Source organism: Rana temporaria, chromosome 10, assembly GCF_905171775.1.
Source record: "Rana temporaria chromosome 10, aRanTem1.1, whole genome shotgun sequence".
NCBI lineage: Eukaryota > Metazoa > Chordata > Amphibia > Anura > Ranidae > Rana > Rana temporaria.
In genome coordinates, this window is record NC_053498.1 from 19251328 (window position 1) to 19279193 (window position 27866).

Genomic DNA, 27866 nt, shown 5'->3' on the forward strand with positions numbered 1-27866 from the left:
CGTTTAATACAGATAACTGTTATTTTCTCTTTTTTTCGGTACAGTCAACAACGCACAGCAAAGTCACTACTGAAGCTGGTGACCGTTGCTACCAGCACCAGAAGCACAGACTGCTTTGTTTATATAACTGTGGGTATTCACCTCTGCCTTTATCTCCTAACCTCTAGCACTTTGTCACCGACCTACAAACCGACCAGCTCGAACTCCACCCTCTCCGTCCTTACCGCCCACTTTTTCGGATCTGAACTGAACCCATCGGCAACTGTAAGTACTTTCCGTTTTTACACACTCTCTCACCACGCAACATGGGGGTCAAGATTCTCTCCCTGAACGCCAAGGGCCTGAATCACCCTGTGAAAAGGGCATCCTTATGGAAATCAGCATTGGCCCACAATTGTGACATTCTATGTGTCCAGGAGACCCATTTCGCCCTGAATTCATCCCCTAAATGCACCCATAAGCAATTCCCACACATATTCCACGCCCGCTTCTCCAAGAAGCAGCGGGGTGTGATGATCGCCATCAGAGACTCTGTCCAGTTCCACTTGAAGAATTGTACCACAGACCCGGAAGGGAGATACATTTTTTTGAACTGTGAGATCAACAAGGTGCCATACACCTTAACGTCCCTATATGTCCCGAATCAGGGTCAAATGACCTATCTCAGAAAAACGTGGAAAGATATCCGTAAATTTCAAACAGGACACCTACTTGTCTGCGGGGACTTTAATAAGGTCCCGAACAATGCACTGGACTCCACAGCTGGACCCCAGAGGCGTGCCTCAACTCTGGACACTTTCATTTCTTCCCATGATATGTATGATGTGTGGAGGTGTTGTCATGCGAGCGAAAGGGACTTTACATTCTTGTCGCCCCGTCACAACACCTACTCGCGAATTGATTTGTTTTTAGCTGATCGCTGGTTGTTACAGAGAATCTCCAGCTCTGACATCCACACCACCACCTGGTCAGACCATGCCCCAATTAGCCTCACAATTTCTGACAATCCCTCTCATTCCCAAACCTACATTTGGAGAGCCAACAATTACCTCCTCAACACCCCACGCTACTCCGATCCCATTAAAAACAGCTTGGAAGAATACTTCTCCATCAACCAATCCTCTGTATCTGACCCGCTGGTGGTGTGGAACGCCCACAAAGCTGTAGTAAGGGGGGTTTTCCTCCAAATGGGCGCTAGGGCGAAAAAACACAGAACCCACATGATAGATGACATTACCAAGACTCTGACCGCTGCAGAGAACCTTAACAAGACCAGCCCCTCCACATCCCTAATGTCCAAAATATTTACCCTGCGACATGACCTACGAGCCGTACTTCTCGAGAAGCATGAAAAAGCATATAAAGTGCTCAGAGCCACCTCATACTCCACGGGAAACAAGGCGAGTAAAGCCATGTCCCTCAGAGTCAAAGGACATAGGACTAAAACAAAAATCCCTTACTTACTCCACCCCCATTCCAATGAAAAGCTCCTTAAACCCCAATCCATAGCAAATGCCTTTAGCGCGTACTACGAGGACCTGTACAACCTCAAGAACAACCCCTCCACAACCCAACCCTCTTCCGCCACGATACAAGCATTCCTAGATAGCGTCAACCTCCCATCTGTCACACCCACACAACTTGCCACACTCAATGACCCATTTACAAATGCAGAAATACTTAAAGCAATTAACAACCTCCCATCCTACAAATCTCCAGGCCCGGATGGATTCACTGGGGAATACTACCGACAATTTCAACACATCTTGGCCCCAGCTATGCGACACACCTTTAATCTAGCAGCTAGTGCAGCCTCCTTCCCCGCTGAAATGCTCTCTGCCATGGTGGTAACTCTACCCAAACCAGGCAAGGACCCCAACTCCCCGAAAAACTTCCGCCCTATCTCCCTTTTAAATGTGGACCTAAAAATTTATGCCAAACTTATAGCTAATCGACTGGAAGACATTCTCCCTTCTCTTATCTCCCCAGACCAGTCCGGATTCACCAAAGGGCGCCAAGCCTCTGATGCCACACGTAGAATGATTGACATCATACACCACGCTGAGGTCTCCAGAACGCCTTCTCTGCTTCTATCTTTGGATGCAGAGAAGGCGTTCGATAGGGTCAACTGGGGGTACATATCAGCGGTCTTGACCAAATTTGGTCTCGTCGGCCACATCCATGATACCATTATGGCTCTGTACTCCAACCCCTCGGCCCGAGTATACTCGGCTGATACCCTCTCCACACCCTTCCAGATCTCGAACGGGACAAGACAGGGATGTCCCCTCTCACCCCTTATATTCAACCTAGCAATGGAACCACTCGCGGAAACTATAAGGTCTAACCCACACATCTCCGGTATACGTATAGCAAAAGAGGAACACAAAATCAGCTTATTCGCGGATGATGTGATTCTCATGGTCACCGACCCTGACCACTCCCTCCCCGAGATCCAGAGGACGCTTGCCTGGTTCAGTAATATATCTTACTACAAAGCGAACGAAGCGAAATCCTACATGCTCAACCTGGGCTTGGACGAAGCTACTAAAAATCGGATTACACTCAACTTTCCCTATACCTGGGCAAAACATAGCATATCCTATCTTGGGATCCAGCTCACTCCCTCTACTACGGCATTATTTGCCTCTAACTATCTACCGATACGCTCTAAATTGCAAGCGGATCTCACCAGGCTGGCGTCCTTTGAGTTCTCGTGGCTGGGACGTATAGCAGCATTTAAGATGTTCCACCTTCCCCAACTATTGTACCTCTTTCGGACGATCCCCATACCTATCCCTAATAAATACTTCACATCACTACAATCAATACTCTCCCATTACATATGGAAGGGTAAAAAAGCCAGATGCAGCCATAACAGGTTGGTAAAAAATCGCTCGGCAGGAGGGGTAGGTTACATCAATTTTCGGGACTATTACATAGCCGCTATTCTGACGCAAACAAAATAATGGCTCTTGCCCTGTCATCCCAGTACAATATGGGGCAGAATAGAAAAATCATTAGTCCCACACAATAACCTATCCGCATGGCTTTTCGCGACAATGATAGGGGCGAAAGCTCCCTCTCATGCATCCCCGACTATACTTGCAACCCTCAAGGTCTGGGCCCACTTTGCACAGATGCCCATAACTCATGACATACGGTCTACACTGCCTATCCCTGTAGAAACTTTGCAAATTCTAATGATCTCCACACCCTACACTCGATGGAAAACAAAAGGGCTGACACACATCTCCGACCTGTTTAAGGGAGATACCCTTAAAACATTCCCAGAACTTCAAACACAATACCACCTTCCAGACTCTGACCTATTCCTATACCAACGCACCCGACACTGTCTTCTCTCACGAAACTCGTGGTCATGTGCACTCCCACAAAAAGCGTGGCTCTACTTTAGATCTCCCACGGCCCTGAAAAAAGGGATCTCGATGTTTTATAACATAATAGGCTCCAAAACTACATTTACCAGCTCCCCTGCAATAGCTAGATGGGAAAAGGACCTGGGACAGGAATTCACTGTAGACCAATGGGAAAAAGCCTGCCACTCCACGTACAAAGCCACATGCTGCTCCACCCTGTGGGAACTTGCGTTTAAAATAACATACCGCTGGTACCTAACCCCTGATAGAATATCCAGGTTCAGCGCCTCGCTCAACAACACATGTTGGAGGAACTGCGGCGCGAAAGGGGACTTACTACACACCCTTTGGAACTGCCCGAAACTCACCAATTATTGGCAATTAGTGTTTCAACTCCTCTGTGATGTAACGAAGGTTACTATAGACAAACAACCATCTCTGGCACTTCTATCACTAAATATTAGTCGCTTCCCCAACCCGGTGAGGATGATTATCACTCACATACTCTTGGCTGCCCGACTCAGTATTACTAGGAAATGGAAGGACCCTGACCCTCCCACTATTAGTGATGTTGTTCACACCACACATACTCACTTTACCTACGAAACAACACTGGCTTTGCGCCACGGTAATAAAACACAAAACCTTAAGAAATGGCAACTTTGGACGGACTGGACAAGATCCTCGGGCTTAGAAAGCATGCTCACCTCTTCTCTATGACTGACTCCTTTCAGTGACGAATGACGCGGCTCAGGGACATACCCACAGTCTACCCCTCTGACCCAGTTTTTTTTTTGTGTGTTCTTTGATTTTTTGAGCCTTGGGATTAGATGGGGGGGGGGGGGGGAGGTGCCTACCCTGGGCACAGAATGGCTCCCGAAAGGGGTGCTCAGGGTGGGGACCCTTCTCCTCAACCTCAGGAAACCCGCTAGCAACAACCTACCACTAACCAAGAGCTCTGCGTAGCTCAATTGACATCCGGACACTTATACCCAGCACTCTAGCCACCAAGTCATCACATATACCGAAAGTTTCCACATAAACACTAGTAGAGGCAACACTGAGAAATGTTGGTTTTGTTGAATTCCTCTTACTAGATCTATCATTAAGCAATAGATCTCTGGAACCTGTTGAAAACTTTTTATTAGCAAGTGTTAAACAAAATACAGAAAATGTTATCTGACTATACAAACATATATGTATGTATGTTACAATACTTTTCAATAAAAATTTATTGAGTAAAAAAAAAAAGAAGGAGGGGGCTCTCGCGCGAGCCCGCACAGCGGCGCGATCCCAATGCGCTCATTTCACCCGGGACACGGCGCATCTCAGATCGGCAGGAGGGCTCTGTGATTGGCTCTCCTGATCACATGACGGCCGTGTCCAATCACAGCCATCATCTGATGTAAACAGAGAGCCGGTTGCTAGGCGATCGGCTCTTCTCTACTCACACATTAGTTGTCGTGAGGAGAGCGGATCGCTGCAGCCGGCTGGTGATCAGTGTGTAGGCGCTGTTTTTTACAGCTTTTTACACACTGATCACCAGCCTAATAAAACACACATGTCCCCAAAACACATATCCCCACACACATGTCCCCACATAGTAAAAACACCTGCCCCCCACATATGGTAAAAACGGTAAAATCATATGTCCCAATGATTATCTGCACACATATGTCCGTGATCACCTGCGCACATCTGTACATGATCATTTGCGTACATATGTCCGTGATCACACAAACCAATTATTATACACTTAACAGGATTTTTTTTTTTACCAAAGACATGTAGCAGAATAAATGTTGGCTTCAATTTATGACAAAATTCGATTTTATTGGATTTCTTTTAAAATAGAATAAAGAAAATATAGTTTTTTTTCCAAATTTCCGCTCATTTTTAGCTTTTATCGCAAAAAAATAAAAAACGGAGTCCTAAAATAAATACCTCCAAAAGAAAGCTCTATTTGTGCGAACAAAATGATAAAAATTTCATTTGGGTACAGCGTAGCATGACCGCGCAATTGTCATTGAAAGAGAGCTGAAAATTGGCCTGGGAAGGAAGGAGGCGAAAGTGCCCGGCATTGATGTGGTTAAAAAAAAGACCCAAAATTCTGTGAATTTTTTTTTTACTGGGTTTCTGTCAGTAAATTTTGTAAATAAGTAATTTTTCTCCTTCACCGACGTGTGCTGATGAGGTGGCATTGATCGGCACTGATAGGCTGAACTGGTGAGCATTGATGAGGTGGCACTTATGGCCACTGATGAGGCAGCACTGATTAGGTGGCACTGATGAGGAGGCACTAATATGCCCCACTTATGGGCACTGATAGGTGGCACGGATATGTGATGGCGTCTCATATGACGGCATCCCAGAACGAGAGCCGCACCGCCCTGCCGTCATTTGACAGTGGACGGGCAGCAAGTGGTTAAACACATTGTTGAAATAAAATGTTATACTTACCTTGTATATGTTAAGCCTTTGTACGGTACCATGAAAGTCCACAATAGCCTCAATTCACTTCTCTTTCCTACTAATTTGACCTGCTCCACTCCTATGTTCTGGAACCTTCCAGAAGGCAGGGGGAAGAAGTCAAGTTTGCAGCCTGTGGGACCCTGGTCAGTCCAAAGTAATCAACAGCTGTTCCACTGATTACAGAGGAGCCCAAAAAGAACAAATTTTACCTGACAGCCATTCTCAACCAGGGTTCCGTGGAACCCTGGGGTTCCTCAAGGGGTTGCTAGGGGTTCCTTGAGTTGTTGCTGATTGACTTCCCATCCGATGGTACCTAGATAGTTTCAGGTCCAATGCCACTTGGCAGAGCCAGCACCAGAACACCAAAGATCTTTTTAGCAGCCTGGAAGGGTGGCATTCTGACAACCCCTGGTGGGGGGCAGTCTATCCCTGACCACCAATGCCAAGACATTTTTTCCACTAACCCCCAATGACTTTATTTAAGTAGGGGTTCCATGAGACCCGCAAAAAATGTCAAGGGTTCTTCTTGGGTAAAAAGGTTGAGAAATGCTGGCCTAGATCCTAACTAGTAGGGTGCTACATGATATTTTAGTTTAGTCGGCAGTATGATTATGTCAGACTTTTGAATCTCAAAGCAGTACATTGTTTTGCATAGAAAGTTGGCCTGTAATTCTTATGCCGCGTACACACGATCATTTTTCGGGTTGTAAAAAACAACGTTTTTCAGGCTCTAGAAAAAACGACGTTTTTTTCAACTTGATCATTAAAACGGCCTTGCCTACACACGATCGTTAAAAAAAAATGCTCTAGCAAAGCGCGGTGACGTACAACACGTACAACGGCACTATAAAGGGGAAGTTCTATTCGGATGGCTCCACCCGTTGGGCTGCTTTAGCTGATTTTGTGTTAGTAAAAGACGATTTACGCTTTTCTGTCTGTTACAGCGTGATGAATGTGCTTACTCCATTACGAATGGTAGTTTTACGAGCGCTCCCGTCTCATAACTTGCTTCTGAGCATGCGCGGATTTTTCACGTCGTTAAAGCCCACACACGACCATTATTTACAACCTGAATAACGACAACGTTAAAAACGTTGTGAAAAAATAGAGCATGTTCGGAAAAAAAATTGCCAGTTTTTCAGTACCCGAAAAATTCTCTGAAGCCCAAACACGATCGTTTTTAATGACATTTAAAAAAAAACGTTGTTTAGGAATTAGGAGTAACTCACTTAAATCTGTTGAAACAAGAGTCTAGTAGACATCCCGGGCAGGGGCGGACTGACAGCTCATGGGGCCCCCGGGCAAAAGGAGATCATGGGGCCCCCTGTGTCTCTGTCCATGTGTCCCCGCCCACAGTCAAGCTGCATCCACACAAAGGCCTACCTACATATTGCACTGCCTATATTGCATGCGTTCAAAGAATTTCTCAACATTATGTTCAAAAATAAATGTTTATTATAGGAATTAAAGAAAAATAAAATGTACTTTAGAGTTCAACAAGGGTACATTTTCAAAATTAAGGTTTTCATAAATTAGCACAATATAACAGGTGCAACAAATGTCTTCTTAGCTGAACAGATTAATAAAAAAATATACAAAAAATAAAAATCTCTGACCAGCATGTTACACAAGCAGTAAAGGGCTAAGTTCAGGTGACGTCTTGGCAAATCTGTCGATGATTTTATCTTTGTCACTCTTTGGCCCGGATTCACAAAGCACTTGCACTGACGTATCTCCAGATACGCCGCGTAAGTGCAAATATGCGCCGTCGTATCTGTGCGCCGTACCCACAAACTAAGATATGCCTAAAAACGGGCTTAATCCCGCCAACGTAACTTGCCTACGCCGGCGTAGGGTGGGCGCACATTTACGCTGGCCGCATGGTGGTGTTGCCATTGATTAGCCATTCAAATATGCAAATTAGGAAAATACGGCGATTCACAAACCTGCACCCGCCCGACGCAGGCTACGAGAGGTGCGGGTAAGTTGTACATCCGGCGTAAAGTTAAGCCCCATAAAGGAGGTGTAACTCAGCAACAGACATGTAAAGGTCTGCATCAGGGAACAGAAGCCGGCGGTTTTTACGTAGTTTACTTTGGACGTGTGTCTGGATGGGTGTAGATTACGTTCATAGCGCAGGCAGTAATCCGGCGTATCTTAGGTAGTTGTTCCGACGTGGTTATGAGCATGCGCACGGGGATGCGTCCACGACACGACGCATGCGTAGTTCGTTCAACGTACTTGTCTGGCTCTCAAACCATCATTTGCATGGGGTCACGCCTCATTTGCATGGCTTTGCATGGTGCAAGCCCACTTCCACCTACGCCAGCCTGCGCCTTCGAAATCTACGCCACGCCGAGGCAGCTTTGAGAGCACTGGCTTCCTGAATTTCCATGCTTGCCTCTCTGCGCTGCGTCGGTGTAGCGTACATTGAGATGCGCTACAGCGGCATAAATGTGCGCCACTGTCTGTGAATCCGGGCCTATATGTTTAGTGCAACTTGCTTTTCTACTGCAATAAGCATCAATGACTCCAGGTTCTGTTGCGACAATGATGATCTTAACCTCTTGACCACCGCCCCATGTCAAAAAGACGTCCTCTTTTTAAAGTTGAATATCTCGATAAAGGCAGCAGCTGCTGCCACAACCGAGATATTCATCTTTTCAGGGGGCGGTGGTGTACACGATAACGGTGGTCTCTGCGGCGGATTCGCCGCGAGATCGCCGTTATCGGTGGCGGGAGAGGGCCCCCCCCCCCTCCCGCCGCTCTCCCGCGCCCTCCGCCGCTTACCGGAGCCGTCGGTAGCGGCGGAGGGGATCGGATGTGTCCGGCAGCTGAGCGGGGACGGGACTGAAGGAGAAATCTCCTTCACCCGTCCTCATAGCTCTGCTGGGCGGAAGTGACGTCAAAACGTCAGTCCCGCCCAGCCTCTTAAAGAAACATTTTTTTTTTTGTCATTTGAAAAAATGACATTTTTTTTTTTTATTTTTTATTTTTTGCATTTAAGTCTAATTATGAGATCTGAGGTCTTTTTGACCCCAGATCTCATATTTAAGAGGACCTGTCATGCTTTTTTCTATTACAAGGGATGTTTACATTCCTTGTAATAGGAATAAAAGTGATCAATTTTTTTTTTTTTTTTCAGTGTAAAAAATTATAAAACTAAATAAAAATAAATAAGAAAACCCCCAAAAAAAAATTTAAAGCGCCCCGTCCCGACGAGCTCGCGCGCAGAAGCAAACGCATACGCGAGTAGCGCCCGCATATGAAAACGGTATTCAAACCACACAAATGAGGTATCGCCGCGATCGTTAGAGTGAGAGCAATAATTCTAGCCCTAGACCTACTCTGCAACTCAAAAAATGCAACCTGTAGAATTTTTTAAACGTCGCCTATCGAGATTTTTAAGGGTAAAAGTTTGACGCCATGCCACGAGCGGGCGCAATTTTTAAGCGTGACATGTTGGGTATCATTTTACTCGGCGTAACATTATCTTTCACAATATATAAAAAAATTGGGCAAAATGTATTGTTGTCTTATTTTTTAATTCAAAAAAGTGATTTTTATCCAAAAAAAGTGCGCTTGTAAGACCGCTGCGCAAATACGGTGTGACAAAAAGTATTGCAATGACTGCCATTTTATTCCCTAGGATGTCTGCTAAAAAAAAATATATAATGTTTGGGGGTTCTGATTAATTTTCTAGCAAAAAAATTGTGATTTTCACATGAAGGAGAGAAGTGCCAGAATTAACCCGGTGGGCAAGTGGTTAATTTTGACTTTAGGATTTTTTAACTTGGAAAAGCATCTTTCACATGTACACTGTGTAGTGCTCAGTGTAATTACTGTATATATTTATATGCCAAGAAGATATTCTCAAAGGCCACTGAACACAGTCTGTACTGATAAATAAGTTCGAAAACACAGGACACACAGTTCTTGCAGGAGTCCTTGTTTACAGCAGCTGTAGAAGTGGATGGCTCAGCGCTAGAGCTGGGGTGTTGCTCTTCCAAATCTGGATCCAATTCTCCACTCTCTTCATCATCACTGTCATTCAACAGGCCTTTACGAAATATTTTTTGTAGCTGGATGCAAAAGAGATTAGTTCCTCACGTAGAGCAACTGGGTCTATCTCTGGTATTGCTCAACTGAATTTTGTCTGAAGAGGCCAGTATTTCTTGAAACCTATTTGGCAATAAGCAAGAAATTTGCTTATAAAGTTCTTCATGAGTGGAAAATCTTGACTTCACACTCTCTGTAAAGCCTCGTACACACGGTCGGACTTCAAACAAACTTTTCCGTGGATTTTTGTCCGAAGGGAGTGGGCCGGTCACACCCATAGCATATACATGCTCGAACTTTTCTGCAAACTTTCCTAAAACTTTGCCAACATCACGTGGTTTTTCTGCTCTTTACCGCCACCCTTTGGTCAACTTCTGCTATTGTTGGTTGATTTTAACATTGGTTCTGGGCATGCGTATTTGCACTTTGTACAAAAGTCCGATGGCTTGCTGTACACACGGTCGGACTAGGCACCATCGGACTTTTGTTGCCGAAAAGTTTGTCCGTTTGCAGACCGAACTTTTGTCCGATGAAAACCGAAAAAGTTTGTCCGATGGAGCGTACACACGGTCGGATTTTTTTGCAAACTTGCTCATTTTGAAGTTTGTTGGCAAAAAGTCAGACCTTGTGTATGGGCCTTAACAGTGTCGAGGATAACATTGTAACAAGAAATTTCAAAATATTTCCTATTATCTTTACCTTCTGCAGTTCTTCTGGATCTTAAGCCCCATACACACAATTGGACTTTTTGCCAGATGTAACGGAATGACCCGTGACAACCAGAGACTTTTGAAGGATGAGGGGTACTCCTGTGCCAGCGTCACTAATAACTCTTGGGTCTAGATTCACCCTGTGCCCCTTTTGGGCATAGGGTGACTGAGAAATATTAATTATAAATTACATGAGATGTGACTGATAACTGATAATTCACATTGCAGGAATATTACAGTTTGGTTCATGCTGACCCACACCTGGTCAATAAGAGTGTCTACTTCAATGTTTAACCTAGACTGTTGAGATGTTAACTAAGTTTGTCTGCTCCTAAGACCTTTCATTGTGTGAAGATGCTATTGATGATAGATATGTGTTGTGAGTTAGCAGTCTAAAGGTCAGGTGTCTCATGGATAGGGAATTAGCATGTCAAATATGTTTAGTAAAGGAATGTGACTTCTCAGCTGTAGTAATTAGGTCATGTTAAATTGGTGCCAAGACCTCTGTCATAGAAATGTGTATTCTGCAGGTGAATCACTTATTGTCGGAGACGGAATGTCTGGGGAATAATTAGCTCAACGGGATGTCATTGTCTAAGAGAGTGTGTATTGAAGTGATGTGTGGGTGGAGAGTTATTTGTTCCTTTGATTACTGTAATATGTTGTACTGTATATGAGACTGAGAGTTACCATTAAAAGTGTTCATACATTTTGACTCAGAGAACGGAGCTTGTCTCGTTATTCTGGGGAAATGAAATGGATCGTGTCTGCTAGATTGTGGAGTGTCAGATAAGCTGACGTGGGCGATGGAATGGGAATATCTCAAAATGAGCACGTTTTCCAAAAAATCCGACCGTGTGTACGCTCCATCAGACAAACTTTTTTGGTTTTCATCGGACAAAAGTTCGCTCTGCAAACAGACAAACTTTTCAGCAACAAAAGCCTGATGGCGCAAAGTCCTATCGTGTGTACAGAAATCCATCGGACATTTGTCCAAAGTGCAAATACGCATGCCCAGAACCAATGTTAAAATCAACCAACAATAAGAAGTTGACCAAAGCGTGGCGGTAAAGAGCAGAAAAGAGCAGAAAAACCATGTGATGTTGGCAAAGTTTTAGGAAAGTTTGCAGAAAAGTCCGAGCATGTGTATGCTATGGGTGTGCCCGGCCAACTCCCTTCGGACAAAAATCCACGGAAAAGTTTGTTTGAAGTCCAATCCTGTGTACGAGGCTTTAGTTCAGAAAAGCTATTTTTCAAACAGATGTTTTCACTTGCCAATTTCTCATTTATAAAATCTTTAAATTCAGTTGCTGACTTCAAAACTCCAGCAAAGTCACTGCATATTTTATTCAAACGCTTGACAGCATCATCCACTATTCTCCATGCCTGGATAATATCAAGGCCTGTTGATTGCAGATAATCTGATACCGGGGTAGTAATGTCAAAAATGCGAACAAAGGTAAAAGCTAACAGGATGGTTTCAAATTTACAGAGATTCTCAATTAATTTCAGAGCGCAATAAAATATGACATGTTAGAAATTTACAGGTTTTGACAATTACAGAGCAGTAGTTAAAAAAAAAATTTGGGGGGGGGAGGGGGGGACTGGAACTCTGCTTTAACAATTTGTGCTTAATGGATTTGCCACTCATATTAACAAAATAAGCATCACTTTTAAGTTTATGGCATTGAGAGTTTTCATGTTCCAATAATCTTGTTGTGATGTGTCTCCAGTCGTTACAACCTTGTATTAACCCCCTTAGCGGTAAACCAGAGCGTGACTCGGGGTGGGTTTTCCATGTTAGGATCGGTATCCCCGAGTCACGCTCGGGGTGGACGTGCAGAGTGTGCAGCGGCGCGGCTTACCTTTCGCTGGATCCACAGGCAAGTTACTTACCTTGTCCCTGGATCCAGCGATGCATCCCCGCTGTGTGAGCGAGCGCGTCCTCCTCGCTCGATTCACAGTGTCCCTGTGTGCCGCCGATCTCCGTTCCCTGCGACGTTACGACGCACGGGGGCGGAGAACGGCGCCAAATTTAAAAAAGTAAACAAACACATTACATATAGTATACTGTAATCTTATAGATTACAGTACTGTATGTAAAAAATACACCCCCCCCTTGTCCCTAGTGGTCTGCCCAGTGCCCTACATGTACTTTTATATAATAAAAACTGTTCTTTCTCCTTGCAAACTGTAGATTGTCCAAAAGTGTCCCTTTATGTCAAAAATGGTTTTAGATCAGCTAGAAAACAGCGATAATAAATTATAATCACTTGCAGAATTGTGCGATAGCGATTTGTGGGGAAATTCGTCATAAAAAAATAAAAGTAATGACAGCGACAATTCTGCAACTGAGCAAATTTCAGTGATTTTGAGTTGATTACATTATTGAATAATTTTTATTATAATTATATTATTATTTGTTATAATTATTATATTATAATTTATAATTTTGTTTTAAAAAAAATTCATACCCGGGATGCCTACAAGACTCTTGTTTGGTCAGATTTAAGTGAGTTATTCCTAAAAATTACAGGCCTACAGTATAAAACGCCAAATTTCCTTGCAAAATAATTGTACCGCTTTTGGTACGTAATTCCAGACAGAATCATACCGCCAGGGAGGTTAACTGAGTCTGCTGGTACTTTTCCTGGCCGTAATATAAGCAGATGGAACAATGTACATAGTTTTTTTTCTCATTAAGAGTGACCCATTTTCTTTAAACGCTGGACCCTTGTATGCCTTTTCGGTAATACACAACATTACCATTAAATGGTATGTTTTTTGTGGGCTGGTTAGGATGGGAGTCCCAAAACAATTCCATGGAAATTCCTGCTTTATGCAAGTCTTGGGAAAAAGAAAGTACAGGCAATTTTGTTTGGGGGCAGCGCCGCACGACCGCACAATTGTCAGTTAAAGTGACGCAGTGCTGAATCGCAAAAAAATGGCCTGGTCTTTTAGCAGCCAAATCTTCCAGGGCTGAAGTGGTTAGATGTAGCGACTCAAGAACGTGGGTACAAAATTCTCACAAGATGGTAAAGAACACCCGTTTTATTAAATAAATTCTCACCCCAGACATTAGATAGATCAGGGGTTCTCAACCTAGTGCCGTGACCCCTTGATAAAATTTCCCAAGTTGTGGGGACCCCTAACAGTAAAAAAAAATTGTAGCATGGGTTGTCAGCACCCAAGGCAAGACAAGTAATTTGCACCCCTAACCCACAGACATGGGATGAGTGGCAGTGCTGGTGGGGAGTTGGGATGAGTGGCAGTGCTGGCGGGGAGTTGGGATCAGTGGCAGTGCTGGCAGGGAGTTGGGATCAGTGGCAGTGCTGGCGAGGAGTTGGGATCAGTGGCAGTGCTGGCGGGGAGTTGGGATCAGTGGCAGTGCTGGCGGGGAGTTGGGATCAGTGGCAGTGCTGGCGGGGAGTTGGGATCAGTGGCAGTGCTGGCGGGGAGTTGGGATCAGTGGCAGTGCTGGCGGGGAGTTGGGATCAGGGCAGCGCTGGCGGGGAGTTGGGATCAGTGGCAGTGCTGGCGGGGAGTTGGGATCAGTGGCAGTACTGGTGGGGAGTTGGGATCAGCGGCAGTGCTGGCGGGGAGTTGGGATCAGCGGCAGTGTCCTGGCGGGGAGTTGGGATCAGTGGCAGTGCTGGTGGGGGGGTGGGATCAGTGGCAATGCTGGGGGGAGTTCTGATCAGCCAATTTAGGTGGCTCTTGATCAAGGTCATCTGCTGATCTGAGAACTGTAGTGGGGACTTTTAATGGCAACTATAATCACAGGTAGTGTTACTCACTGTGTCTCCGACTTTGTGGTGTCTCATAGCAGTGACACCTATGCCGAAATCAGGAGATAGGGTCTCTTCCCACCCCTTCCACTTCACATTCCTCACCAGTCAGCTGACCTCTGGTCTCTGCCCCCCCCCCAGCCATGTTCGCAAACTGAAAGGGCGGTTGCGAAGAGGCCGAGTGGGCGGCCATGGGCTCCAGGGACAGCCCTGCTGAGAGGCCGCAAAAAGACTGGGAGAGTGGTGCGGGCTTCAGGAACAGCCCAGGATTCGGTGACCCCTGTCAAATCATCATTCAACCCCCGAGGGGGTCCCGACCCCCAGGTTGAGAACCACAGAGATAGATGCTGGTGATGTGAAAAAGAGGGGGGATCAATGCTGCACATATGTTCATGATCAACGCAGTGAGACACTGTATACCATGCCACTGGCGCTCAACTATCATTGCTTCCAAAAAGGAATAGATCCGCAGAATCAATAATATATATATAAGGACAAACATATCCTGTTTCCTGCCCGTGTGTGAAATTACAACTACAAATTTATTATCGCATTGAGATCTTTTATATTTATGTAATAACATTGCATAATAATTTATATATATATAAATATATCACTTTAACAAAAACATAGAAGAAAATACTTACTGGATGATGTTAGTTTTATTAAATTCCTTCTGTTTGCCAATGGTGGACCAGATCACCATGATAGGTGGAGTCCAGGCACCAAATATAAAGAGCCAAGTCTCCCAGATCTCTATACCTGACACCTCCATCCTCACCTGCCAAGATGTTGTTTGCTGTGAGCCTCCTCCAGCTTTGTGCCGGAATCTCTGTCTCTGCAGGTAAGACCTTTCTCCCTTCCCATCAATTTCCACATAATAGGGAGAGGGTTAGACAATATTGCTCAATATTTTATACTACAGAAGTCACAGTGGTTGTCTACGGTCATTTATTTAAAGCCAACCATGTGATGCATCCGATACGTATTCTTCTACCTATTTTTGGTAAAAAAAATCGCAATAAGCGTTTATCGATTGGTTTGCGCAAAATGTATAGCGTTTACAAAATAGGGGATAGTTTTATTGCATTTTTATTAATTATTTTATTTTTACTACTAATGGCGGCGATCAGCGATTTTTTTCGTGACTGCAACATTATGGCGGACACTTCGGACAATTTTGACACATTTTTGGGACCATTGTCATTTTCACAGCAAAAAATGCATTAAAAATGCATTGTTTACTGTGAAAATGTCAATTGCAGTTTGGGAGTTAACCACTAGGGGGCGCTGAAGGGGTTAAGTGTGACCTCATCTGTGTTTCTAACTGTAGGGGGGTGTGGCTGTAGGTGTGATGTCATTGATTGTGTTTCTCTATATTAGGGAACACACGATCGATGACGGCGCCACAGTGAAGAACGGGGAAGCTGTGTTTACACACAGCTATCCCCGTTCTTCAGCCCCGGGGACCAATCGCGGGACTCCAGCGGCGATCGGGTCCGCGGGTCCCGCGGCCACGGTCACGGAGCTTCGGACCGGGTCGCAGGCACGTGCCTGTGACCCACGACTGGGCACTTAAAGAGGACGTACCTGTACATGCCTGTGCCCAGCCGTGCCATTCTGCCAAAGTATATCTGCAGGAGGCGGTCCTTAAGTGGTTAAAGTGATAGTGAAGGTTACGTTTTTTATTTTATTTTAAAACAAACATATCATACTTACCTCCACTGTGCAGTTCGTTTTGCACAGAGTGGCCCCGATCGTCCTCTTCTGGGGTCCCACGGAGGCTCCTCCCCGCAAGAGCTAACCCCCTCTGGGAAGCTCTCTCCTGAGGGGGTTACCTTGCGGGTGTGCTCCCGTGTGATACAGTCGGCAGCCATAGACGCCGAGTGTATGACTCGGCCCCGCCCCACCGGCGCGCCGCATCATTGGATTTGATTGACAGCAGCGGGAGCCAATGGCTGCGCTGCTATAAATCTAACCAATGAAGAGCCGACAAGCCGTTTCACTCCCACTGAAGTTTGGGGCTCAGGTAAGTAAAACGGGGGCTCGGGGGAGCCGGAAAGTGTGAGGAGTTTTTTCACTGTAATGCATAGGAGGCATTAAGGTGAAAAAACACAAAGGTTTACAACCTCTTTAAAAAATTGCATTGGGTTGCTGTACATCACTTCTTTTTGCAATGTAATTGAACATTGCATTGAGAGAGAAAAATAAAGGACAGAAAGAGAAAGAGGGAGAAAAGAGAAAGAAAAAATTAGGGGAAAAAAAAGAAATGAGGAGAGAAAGAAAGAATGAAAAAAAGAAAGGAAAAAAATAAAGAAAGAAAGAGAGGTAAGGAGGAAATGAAGGAGGAAGGAGGAAAAGAAAAGTAACGTAAAGTAAAGAAAGGAGGAAAGAAGTAAAGGGAGGAGGAAAGAAGCAAGGAAATAAGTATAGAAAGGAGGAAATAAATGAGGAAAGAATTGAAGAAACAAGCGAGGAAAGGAGGAAAGAATTAAAGAAAGAAGTGAGGAAAGAAGTTAAAAAAAGGAGGAAAGAAGTAAAGAAAGGAGGAAAGAAGCGAGGAAAGAAGTAAGGAAAGGAGGAAAGAAGTGAGGAAAGAAGTAAGGAAAGAAGGAAAGAAGTAAAGAAAGGAGGAAAGAAGTGAGGAAAGAAGTAAGGAAAGGAGGAAAGAAGTGAGGAAAGAAGTAAGGAAAGGAGGAAAGAAGTAAAGAAAGGAGGAAAGAAGTGAGGAAAGAAGTAAGGAAAGGAGGAAAGAAGTAAAGAAAGGAGGAAAGAACTAAAGAAAAGAGGAAATACGTAAAGAAAGTAGGAAAAAAAGGAAATATGTAAAGAAAGGAGGAAAGAAAAGAGGAAATGACAGCTGAAAATCCCTAAACAAGCATGGTAAAGAATATAATATATATACAAATTCGTGTTGCACTGATACCACTTTTTTTAAGACAGAGTACAAGCACCAATACTTTTTTCAAGTGCTCGATTACCGATACTTTATTTTAATGTGACAGTGGCACTTATATGTATTTTTTTTATTTTTTTTATTTATTTTTGCAATTTTATAAAAAAAAAAATGATATATATATTTTTTTCACAATTTATATCTTTTGGGTTATTATTTTTTTACAATGATTTATTTTTATTTTTTGTGGGGGGAGGGGGGAGGGGGAGTGGACTGTGTCAGTGTTTTTAATTTTTTATTATTTTTACAATTTATTTATTTATTACAATGTTACAATGTTTACTTTTTTTTTATAATCAACCCTGTTGGGGGGGCTTTGGTGAAATGTCAGGGGTCTAAACAGACCCCTATCATCTCCTCCTTAAGACAGGGAAAGGGACTGAGGACACAGATTCCCCAGTCCTTTTCTCTGCAGCCTCAGCTGCACTGGAGATGAATGGACAGAAGACAGCAGCTCCTCTCCATTCATAAACTGAATGTTTACGATGATCAGTTATGAATGGACAGAGTCAATGACTCTGTCCATTGAGAAAAGGAAGGAGCCGGTAAATGCCATATGTAGCACAGAGGGGGACCGGAGGAGGAGACGGACGGAACCTGAGGAGCACAGGGAGGAGTGCATGGAGGAGAACATGAGGAGCACAGGGAGGAGCGCACGAAGGACGACATGGGGAACTGGAGGAGCACAGGGGGGAGTGCACGGAGGAGGACACAGGGGAACCAGAGGAGCACAGAGAGGAGCACATGAGGGGAACCAGACAAGCACAGGGAAGAGCGCACAGAGGAGGGCACTTGGAAACTGGAGGAGAACATGGAGGAGCGCACGGAGGACGACATAGGGGAACCAGAGGAGGACACTGGGGAACTGAAGGAGCACAGGGAGGAGCGCACAGAGGACAATACAGGGAACCAGAGGAGCACAGGGAGGACGACACAGGGGAATTGAAGGATCACAGGGAGGAGCGCAAGGAGGAGGACACGGGGGGGAGCAGAGGAGCACACAGAGAATGAGACGGGAACCAGAGGAGCACAAGGAGCAGGGCATGGAGGAGGACACAGGGGAACCAGAGGAGCACAGGGAGAAGCGCACGGAGGACGACACAGGGGAACCCGGAAGAGGACACAGAGGAACTGGAGGAGCACAGGGAGGAGGGCACGGAGGAGGACACGGAGAACCAGAGGAGCACAGAGAGAAGCGCATAAAGGAGGACATGAGGGGACCAGAGGAGCACAGGGAGGAGCGCACAGAGGAGGACACTGGGAAACTGGAGGAGCACATGGAGGAGCGCACTGAGGACGACATAGGGGAACCGGAGAAGGACATGGGGGAACTGGAGGAGCACAGGGAGGAGCGCACAGTGGACAACACAGGGAACCAGAGGAGCACAGGGAGGACGACATAGGGGAATTGGAGGAGCGCACAGAGGAGGACACAGGGAGAACCAGAGGAGCACACAGAGGATGACACGGGAACCGGAGGAGCACAGGGAGCAGGGCATGGTGGAGGACACAGGGGAACCAGGGGAGCACAGGGAGGAGGACACGGTGGGGAACCGGAGGCGGACACGGAGGGGGACTGGACTTGAGCAGCTGTCAGATGCTTTATTGAAAGTCACACAGGGAGATCAGTGATTGTAACTTCCCCACCGGCGCACTGATCATCCCTGACTGCCCAGGTATCGGATCAAGTATGAGAGCATTTGTACAAATACAAGTACTTGTGCAAATGCTCAGTATCGGCACAGATACCAATACTAGATACTAGTACTAGCATCTGTATCGGTGCAACCTTAACACAAATTATTTACAGGCTTGCAGTCCCTTGAGTTAATGATTGAATGAACTATTGACTAGATGTTCTTATCCATCATATATCTGCACATCATGAAGACAGAATTGTGTTTTATAGATAGAGTCCGGGCTTAGAGGAAAAAATGCTCTATTTTCTTAGTTACAGTAGGCGTTTCACAGTAGTACCTGTGAAAGACAGATATCCTGTCCCCCGAAAGGTGCCAAAGGTGGCATTGGAGGGGGGTAGGAGTACAATGAGTGGAAGTTCCACTTTTGGGAGGAACTCCATTTTAACTCCAACTGTAATGCTTGGACTTAAAGCGGAGGTTCACCCTAAAAAACATCTATGTACCATTACATGCAGCATACTTGCGTCAGCTACAGTATGCTGTTATTTTTTTTTTTATCGCTGTACATACCGTTATATAGTTTATTTACTTTTCTTCCTCCCACGGGGAATAGGCGTTCCTTTGAAGAGGCGTAGATGATTGACGTGCGGAAAAGGCGTTCCAAAAATAGCCAATCTGGGACACGGCGCTATACGGCGCCTGCGCACAGACTAGGAGCCGTGCAGAGCTGACTGCGCAGGCGCCGTATATAGCCGAGTCCCATATCGTATATTGTTTTTATGATTTTTCTTGAATTTCAGATCTTCAGTGTACAACAATCCCAGGAAAACTGAGACAGATTGATGCCGGCGCTGGTGAAGTGTACGGTGTGAACGATAATGATGACATTTTCCGCTGGGTAGACAATGGCTGGCAGAACGTTCCTGGAAAGCTCGTCCATGTTTCTGTTGGACCTGCTGGAGTTTGGGGTGTGAACCGAGCCAACGTCATCTATAAGCTCCAGGACAATGAATGGATGTCTGTATCAGGTAAAAAAAATAAAAAATCTTTCATAAATTACACACCAGATAAGAATATTATATGAAGAAAATTATACATAGATGCAACCAAATTACCCTGTATAGAAACAATACAATATAATCGACGCTGCTACTTTCCCTTTTGGCTGGAGGCGGTCGAACATGTAGAATAGGGATGAGCTGAACACCCCCCAGTTCGGTTCGCAGCCAGAACATGCGAACAGACCAAAAGTTCATGCGAACATTCGAACACTGTTAAAGTCTATGGGACTCGAACGTGAGAAATCAAAAGTGCAAATTTTAAAAGTTAATATGCAAGTTATTGTCATAAAAAGTGTTTGGGGACCCGGATCCTGCCCCAGGGGACATGTATCAATGCAAAAAAAGTTATAAAAACTACAGTTTTTTCGGGAGCAGTGATTTTAATAATGCTTAAAGTGAAACAATAAAAGTGAAATATTCCTTTAAGTTTCGTACCTGGGGGGGTGTCTAAAGTATGTATGTAAAGTAGCGCATGTTTCCGTGTTTAGAATTGTCCCTGCACAAAATGTAATTTCTGAAGGGAAAAAAAGTAATTTAAAACTACTCGCGGCTATTCATGAATTGTCGGGTCCCATCAATACAGAGAAAAGTATTTGAAAAAAAATAACTTTTATCTGTATTGCCAGGACCCGACAATTCTGAAATAGTGCAAGTAGTTTTAAATGACTTTTTTTTTATTCAAAAATGACATTTTGTCCAGGGAACCAAAATTAAAAAAAAAATGTAATCGGGGTCCCCCCGAATTCCATATCAGGTCCTTCAGGTCTGGTATGGATATGAAGGGGAACCCTGCGTCATTTAAAAAAAAATGACGTGGGGTTCCCCCAAAAAATCCATACCAGACCCCTCAGTGGATTTTAAGGGGAACTCCGCGCCTAAATAAAAAAAATGGCAAGGGGTCCCCCCAAAAATCCATACCAGACCCTTTATCCGAGCACGCAACCTGGCAGGCCACAGGAAAAGAAGGGGGCGAGAGAGCGCCCCCCTCCTCCTTAACCGTACCAGGCCCCATGCCCTCAACATGCAGAGGATGTCTCCATATTGATGGGGACAAGGGACTCATCCCCACAACCCTTGCCCGGTGGTTGTGGGGGTCTACGGGCGGGGGGGCTTATCGGAATCTGGAAGCCCCCTTTAACAAAGGGGACCCCCAGATCCCGGGCCCCCCATGTGAATTGATAACAGGTACATTGTACCCCAATCATTTCACACAAAAAAAAGTCAAATTTTAAAAACCACACAGACACAGCTTTATAAGTCCTTTATTAAAAATAAAAATTTTTTAAAGAAAAAAGGATTCCAGCGATGTAATCCACTCTCGATCTCCACTCCAGTCTTCCGTGATAAAATCCAGCGAGGAACACGCACACAATCCTGACTCCACCGGAGACACCCCGGGAATGATGCAGTGCTAGCCTGACAGCTCTTATGTAGCTGAGGGCGGGGCCACCCATCACGTGACCCCCATCCCCTCTGACACAAGGGAAAACGCTGGGCTTTCCCAGTGATGTGGATGGGTGGTTTCCATTGTATCAGGAGGGGGGCGGGGTCACCCATCCATGTTACTGGGAAAGCCTGGAAAGGTCTGGTCTATGGATTTTTCGGGGGACCCCCATGTAATTTTTTTTTATTACATGGGGCTCCCCTAATATCCATACCAGACCTTAATATCCATACCAGACCTGAAGGGCCTGATATGGAATTTGGGGGGACCCCTACACATTTTTAAAACTACTTGCTCTAATAATGAATTGTCGGGTCCCAGGATTACAGCTAAAAGTCAATGAAAAAAATGGCAGGGGTTCTCCTTAATATTAGACATGTGCATTTGTTTTCGTCCGAATGCATTTTCGTCCAAATTTCAGGTATTTTCGTTATCGTTTTAACAAACGAAAACCAACGCACAGAATACGAAAAACAAAAGATCCAACATAAACAAATGCTTTATTTTCGTTTTCGTTTTCGTTGGTCGAATGTTCCTAACCTTAACTCTATTAGTCCAAGATTATTCTACATAGAGAGAAAAGATTCAACAATATAGAGAGAAAAGATTTGACATAATAGAGAGAAAAGTTTTGACATTATAGAGAGACAAGATTTGACATTATAGAGAGAAAAGATTTGACATTATAGAGAGAAAAGATTTGACATTATAGGGAGAAAAAATTTGACATAGAGAGAAAAGATCACTGCTGGAATTGGGTGGGGGAAGTAAAATAAAATTAATGATGATGATGAATGTTATTGGCTGATTGATTGTAACCAAAGAGGAGGAGCAGTAAAATAGCTGCAACTAACTTGACAATTCAACATGAACGACGAAGATTTGACAAAGCATCGAAAAAAACACACAAACGTTGAATCTGTCATTGAAGGCTTATGGTGTATGTTGATAGTTCTAAGAAGATTCGACAGGGCCGCTAAACTCTGTGACGCTGCAATCATACATTTCCTGTCAAATGCTCGAAATATTAGAATGTTGGTTGACTAGTAATACAACATTAGAATTCTACTATAGCTTGTGGGCGGAACATTCGATGGGAAATGTAGGATTGTGGCGTCGTACAGTTTTGCTGCTCCGTCGAATCTTCTTTGAACAATCGACAGACACCATAAGCCTTCAATGACAGATTCAACCTTAATTCGTTCGGATTTTCGGACGAATGCAATTTCCAACGAAAAATGAAATAAATCAAAAACGAATTTTGGGAGTAACTAAATAAATGTATTTTTCGGACGAAAACGAAATTCCGAAACAAAATATTTCAGCGTGCACGTGTCTACTTAATATTCATACCAGACCCAAAGGGTCTGGTAATGGACTGGGGGGGACCCCTGTCATTTTTTTTCAATTACTTTTCTCTGTATTGCCGGGGCCCAACAATTCATGAATAGCCGCGAGTAGTTTTAAATTACCTTTTTCCTTCAGAAATAAAACTTTATGCAGGGACAATTCTAAACACGGGAAACATGCACTACTTTACAGGCATACTTTAGACACCCCCCAGGTAAGAAATTTAAAGGAATATTTCACTTTTATTGTTTTTACTTTAAGCATTATTAAAATCACTGCTCCTGAAAAGACGGCCGTTTTTACAACTTTTCTTTGCATTGATACATGTCCCCTGGGGCATTACCCAAAACACTTTTTAGGACAATAACTTGTATATTAACCTTTAAAATTAGCACTTTAGAATTCTCCCATAGACTTTTACAGGGTGTTCCGTGGCTTTTCGAATTAGCCGTGAACACCCCAAATTGTTCGCTGTTCGCCAAACGGGCGAACAGCCAATGTTCGAGTTGAACTCATGTTCGACTCGAACTCAAAGCTCATCCCTAATGTAGAGTAATCATGTTAAAACGCCCCTAATGGGTTCTCTGCGTTAGTCTGGCTGGGTTCCCCCATCCTCCATGTAACGTACCAGTTCTCTACACTTGAGCTACCATAGTTTTAACTCTCTGATTTCAGGCCATCTTGTGCTCATTATATGGTTTCTAACTATTGCACAGTAAAGGTCCAATAGTGTGCCCCTGAGAAAGAGAAAGTCTCGAAATGCGTCTTTTGCAAATATATTATTATATTATGTGTCTCCCTCAAGAGGAGAATGGTTATATTATCATTACTGTGTACAGTCTAAAAGGGGAAAAAAGTATTTCTGAACTAAATCTGACATGCTGAGTACATTTTAAAAGTATGACTTGGATGTAATATTTTATAAGTCCCAGCCACTCAACATACCATTTGTTTTTATGTATTAATCGGGTATTTGTGTGACTTTGCAGGTGCACTTTTTCTTTTTTGTAAATGGTCAAAGTTCTGCTTTGAGCTACAGCACACCCTACTGGGGAAATCAGGTTCCCCAATGCCATCATCGATTACAATGGTCCATCTCTGTGAAAAGCGTTGTGTTTGTTCCCACATTCAGTCTATATTGTTACATAGTCAGGTTGAAAAAAGACAGTCCATCTAGTTCAACCAATAAAAAAAAATAAAAAAATCATACAATCCCGAATACACAATCATATACCCACAGTTGATCCAGAGGGAGGCTAAAACCCCCATCAAAGCATGATCCAATTTGCTACAGCAGGGGAAAAAAAAGCTTCCTGATCCCCCTAGAAGCAATCGGATTTTCCCTGGATCAACTTTACCTATAAATGTTAGTACCCCGTTATATAGAAATCTACTGAGCTGGCCAGAACCACCTCTTGAGGGAGTCTATTCCACAATTGGAACACATGGTGTTTCAAAAGTCAATACTTGATATGATATATACTGTAACATAGATATAACAGTCTTCGAAAGGAAACTTGTGACAAGGAAAAAATTGCTGCCCGGCTGTCCCTATTGGATTTGAGGTACGCCACTCATTTTGTGAAATAGAAGTTTGGCCTACAAAGAAGAACACTTGGCAACTATGCTATAAGCAGCATTGCGATGCAGCCATGCAGCCACTACATCGGAGGGTGTCAATACCATTTAACAATTGTTTAATCCTCTCTCTGTTATCACATTTCATTAATGGACCAATGTTGTATTTCTTGTTTCTACAACAGGGCTCTTGAAGCAGGTGGATGCTGGAGGTAATAAGTACTTGAGTGGAGTGAATGCACAGGACGGCATCTTCTGCTTGAGACAGAGTTGCACAGTTTCAAGATCTTCTGCTGTAACCTGGACCCAACTGGAAGGGGACCTTAAATATTACAGCTGTGGTTTATTTGGCTGCTGGGGAATCAACAAACCAAACAATATTTACTTCCGCAACAATGTCAACCCAACAGCCTGCCAGGGAACCCAATGGCAGCAGGTTGGAGGCAATCTGGTAATGGCAGAGGTTGGTACCGATGGTTCTGTGTATGGTGTTAACTCAGCAGGCAACGTGTACAGAAGGTATTTTCCTTTTTTTTTTCATATATGTATTCAAGATTGTTACTTTGGCAAAGTGTTAATGGTAAATGTTGAGGATAGGCCAATTAGACAAGTTTACTACTTATCATTTAGCAACCACTGTGTATGTGAAAAACATATTCTAAAACCCTAAAATTAGTGTAATAAAATATAAGCAGCGCTGTAAACAATGTAAGATGAAATATCCGTTTTCACAGCTATTCAAAAATAATGCTAATGTCCATAAACATGACCATGTGACAAAAGTGAATATGTGCACAAATTAAAAAAAATATATATAAATGTGTTTAAATATTAATTAAATATAAGTCCATATAACACATCAAGTAGGTTTGTGAAAAAATTATGATAATAGCTTCCAATCTTCCACCACACCCAGTGTCAGTGAATCCTCTCCCATCAGATGCAAAACTCACCAACTCAAATTGCCTTACACTCTCGTGTTCGGCGTGTAAACGTGGACAAAAATACCTCACTGGTAGATATAGCAGATAATTCCAGTTCCAACCAATTCACTGCCAGAAATCTCCGGATGTAAATAAAAGAAGTGCTCGAAATAGCGTGATACTGTAAAATCAGTTTAATAACACAATCTTCAAATATAGTACTCACATAAATCTCAAAAAATAGAGCAATACACTGCACAGCAAACACTTGTTCAGAGATGAACCGAAAACCGAGTATATTGGTCACAGCAGACTCAAGGTGTCAACTGATCGCTCACCACCTCCCCGCTGCTCCTTCCTGGATCTCTGCTTCCTTGATCGGCCTTGATACGTCACACGCTCACTTCAGATGGTTGCCGCACAGCCATGCCCCGACATGTTTCGTCATAAAAGACTTAATCATGGGATTGTAACGACACTACTATGTGAGTGCTTATTGATAATGCTGGATCTCAGCTGCAGAGGCTTCTCAGGACTAACCACCAGTTCACTCTCTATATAATCAGAAAGTTTGGGGTTAATTCATCACAACCTCAATTAGATACCAACATGAATCTAGATTATTGCATCATAAGCTTGGCAAGATAAGGAAATAATATTAAAGTCTCTCAGGTAGAATGGAACGTTGTTGTGTATCCTTGCTATGCAGTTTTCAACAGAAACATATGTATGTGGCTGAGTACTTAGTATATGGCGTTTATAATGTTACTTCACATTAATTAAGCCCAAATACTGATGTAGGCACAGTCCTTCACAAACTAAGATCAAGTAACTATGGAAAGGGTTACATCAACTATCAATCCCTCCAAGTAGCAAGCAGTCTGGTTAACGGTAACAATGCAAGTCAGGAAGCTTGATTAAGATACTTGCGGTTCTGCTGGGTGTTGTTGTACTCTGTCTGCAGGTTGGATGTAGTAAGAAGGAGAGTCCCGGGTTCCTGGATGCTGAAGAATCCATCTATGGCTGAGACAGGGTGCAGAGGGCTGAGGACATGCAGGCTGCAGATTCAGGGAGACAGGAGATCCCTGAGCTGGATACAAACAAGGTGACAAGGTCTCTGGAGGATCCTGGGGTTGAGGGTGCAGGCAGGGTGATCCCAGATGACGGCGGGCATCCGACAAAATAACGGAACACCCTGCCGTCATTTCTGGGGATTTAAATAGCCCTGAATTTGTGGGGAAATCGGAGGAGGACGCTGGTCGCACTTCCGCGTTCCAGCGTGGAACGCAGACGTCCGCGCACCGGAAGTGACGCGGACGTCTTGCAGAACGGAGCGCAGCTGCTTGGATGAGACACAGCTGCGATCGTTCTGCAGAAGAAACATCAGAGATGTTACAGGGATTGATGGGATTGGCTGTGCGGCGCAACAAACCCTCCTTTTATCCCCCCCACATGAATTCAGGGTGAGAGAAAAAACCCATCCTCCGACTATGGGCGGAAGAATGATCTCCACTATCGCCTCTCCATAGGCTCAACGGGTGTCCCGTGACCTTAATACACTCGCTTCTGTTTGCAATATTTCAATTAGATACAATATATCTCTGTCATCAAAACACTCCCACAATTCCTCTGCAAGTGTACCATAATCGTAGAGTTCATAAGTACAATGATAAACAATATTAAAATATATTAATTAAAATTAGCTCTGAGCATTATGAGATTGATTTCCTAAATTTAACGGATACTGAGAAAATGCAAATAATATGCAAAAGAGTATATATTAGCTCTCACTAACCTGGATGAGTGGTAGAGAGTATATATATATATATATATATATATATATATATATATATATATATATATATATATATATATATATATTCAAATATCTGCACATATATACATATAAACTAAAAAATGCATCCATAGCATTCCTAATGCGACTAAAAATGACTACACCCTCACTCAGAGTAGATAGCCATGTATGTAATATATATTACCTGATAAAATATACTCATACTTTGCTGTATTAAAAATTAATTACCATACACTACACTAATTCATTGGTATGGGTGCATTAACCATAGGATAGTGCAAAGATGTAGAAGTCAAATCAATAATTAAAAAATACTAAACATATATATATTAAAAATATTAATTAAATACTTTAAAAGTTATTAATAAAACAGTTGAGGTCTAGCTCAATATTAAGGCCCCTAGGATAAAGACTCTTTAAAAGAAAAATCCATTTGGGCTCTCTTTGTGACAGATCCCTCACACGATTAGATCCCCTCCATAATGAATGCACATGATCTTTGCCACAAAATTGGATCAGAAATTGGTGTTTCTCTTTAAAATGTAATGACACACTATGATACTTAAAGCCCTTCCTTATATTCGTCAGGTGCTCGGCTATACGTACTCTAAGTAGTCTTTTTGTTCACCCTACATAGTACAACCCGCAGGGACACCACATGAAGTATACCACATATGATGTATTACATG

The 27866-nt window shown here is 43.6% G+C and overlaps 1 protein-coding gene across 1 annotated transcript; it reads left to right on the forward strand.

Annotated features, from left to right (window-relative positions):
• Positions 1-15146: 15146 nt before the first annotated feature.
• On the forward strand, positions 15147-26388 carry LOC120915800 (fish-egg lectin-like). The gene is made up of 4 exons (XM_040326598.1): positions 15147-15253; positions 19806-20033; positions 24624-25018; positions 26326-26388. Exons 1-4 carry the CDS (start codon positions 15199-15201, stop codon positions 26386-26388), a joined length of 741 nt encoding a protein of 246 aa, XP_040182532.1. The 5' UTR covers positions 15147-15198.
• The last annotated feature ends 1478 nt before the right edge of the window (positions 26389-27866 follow it).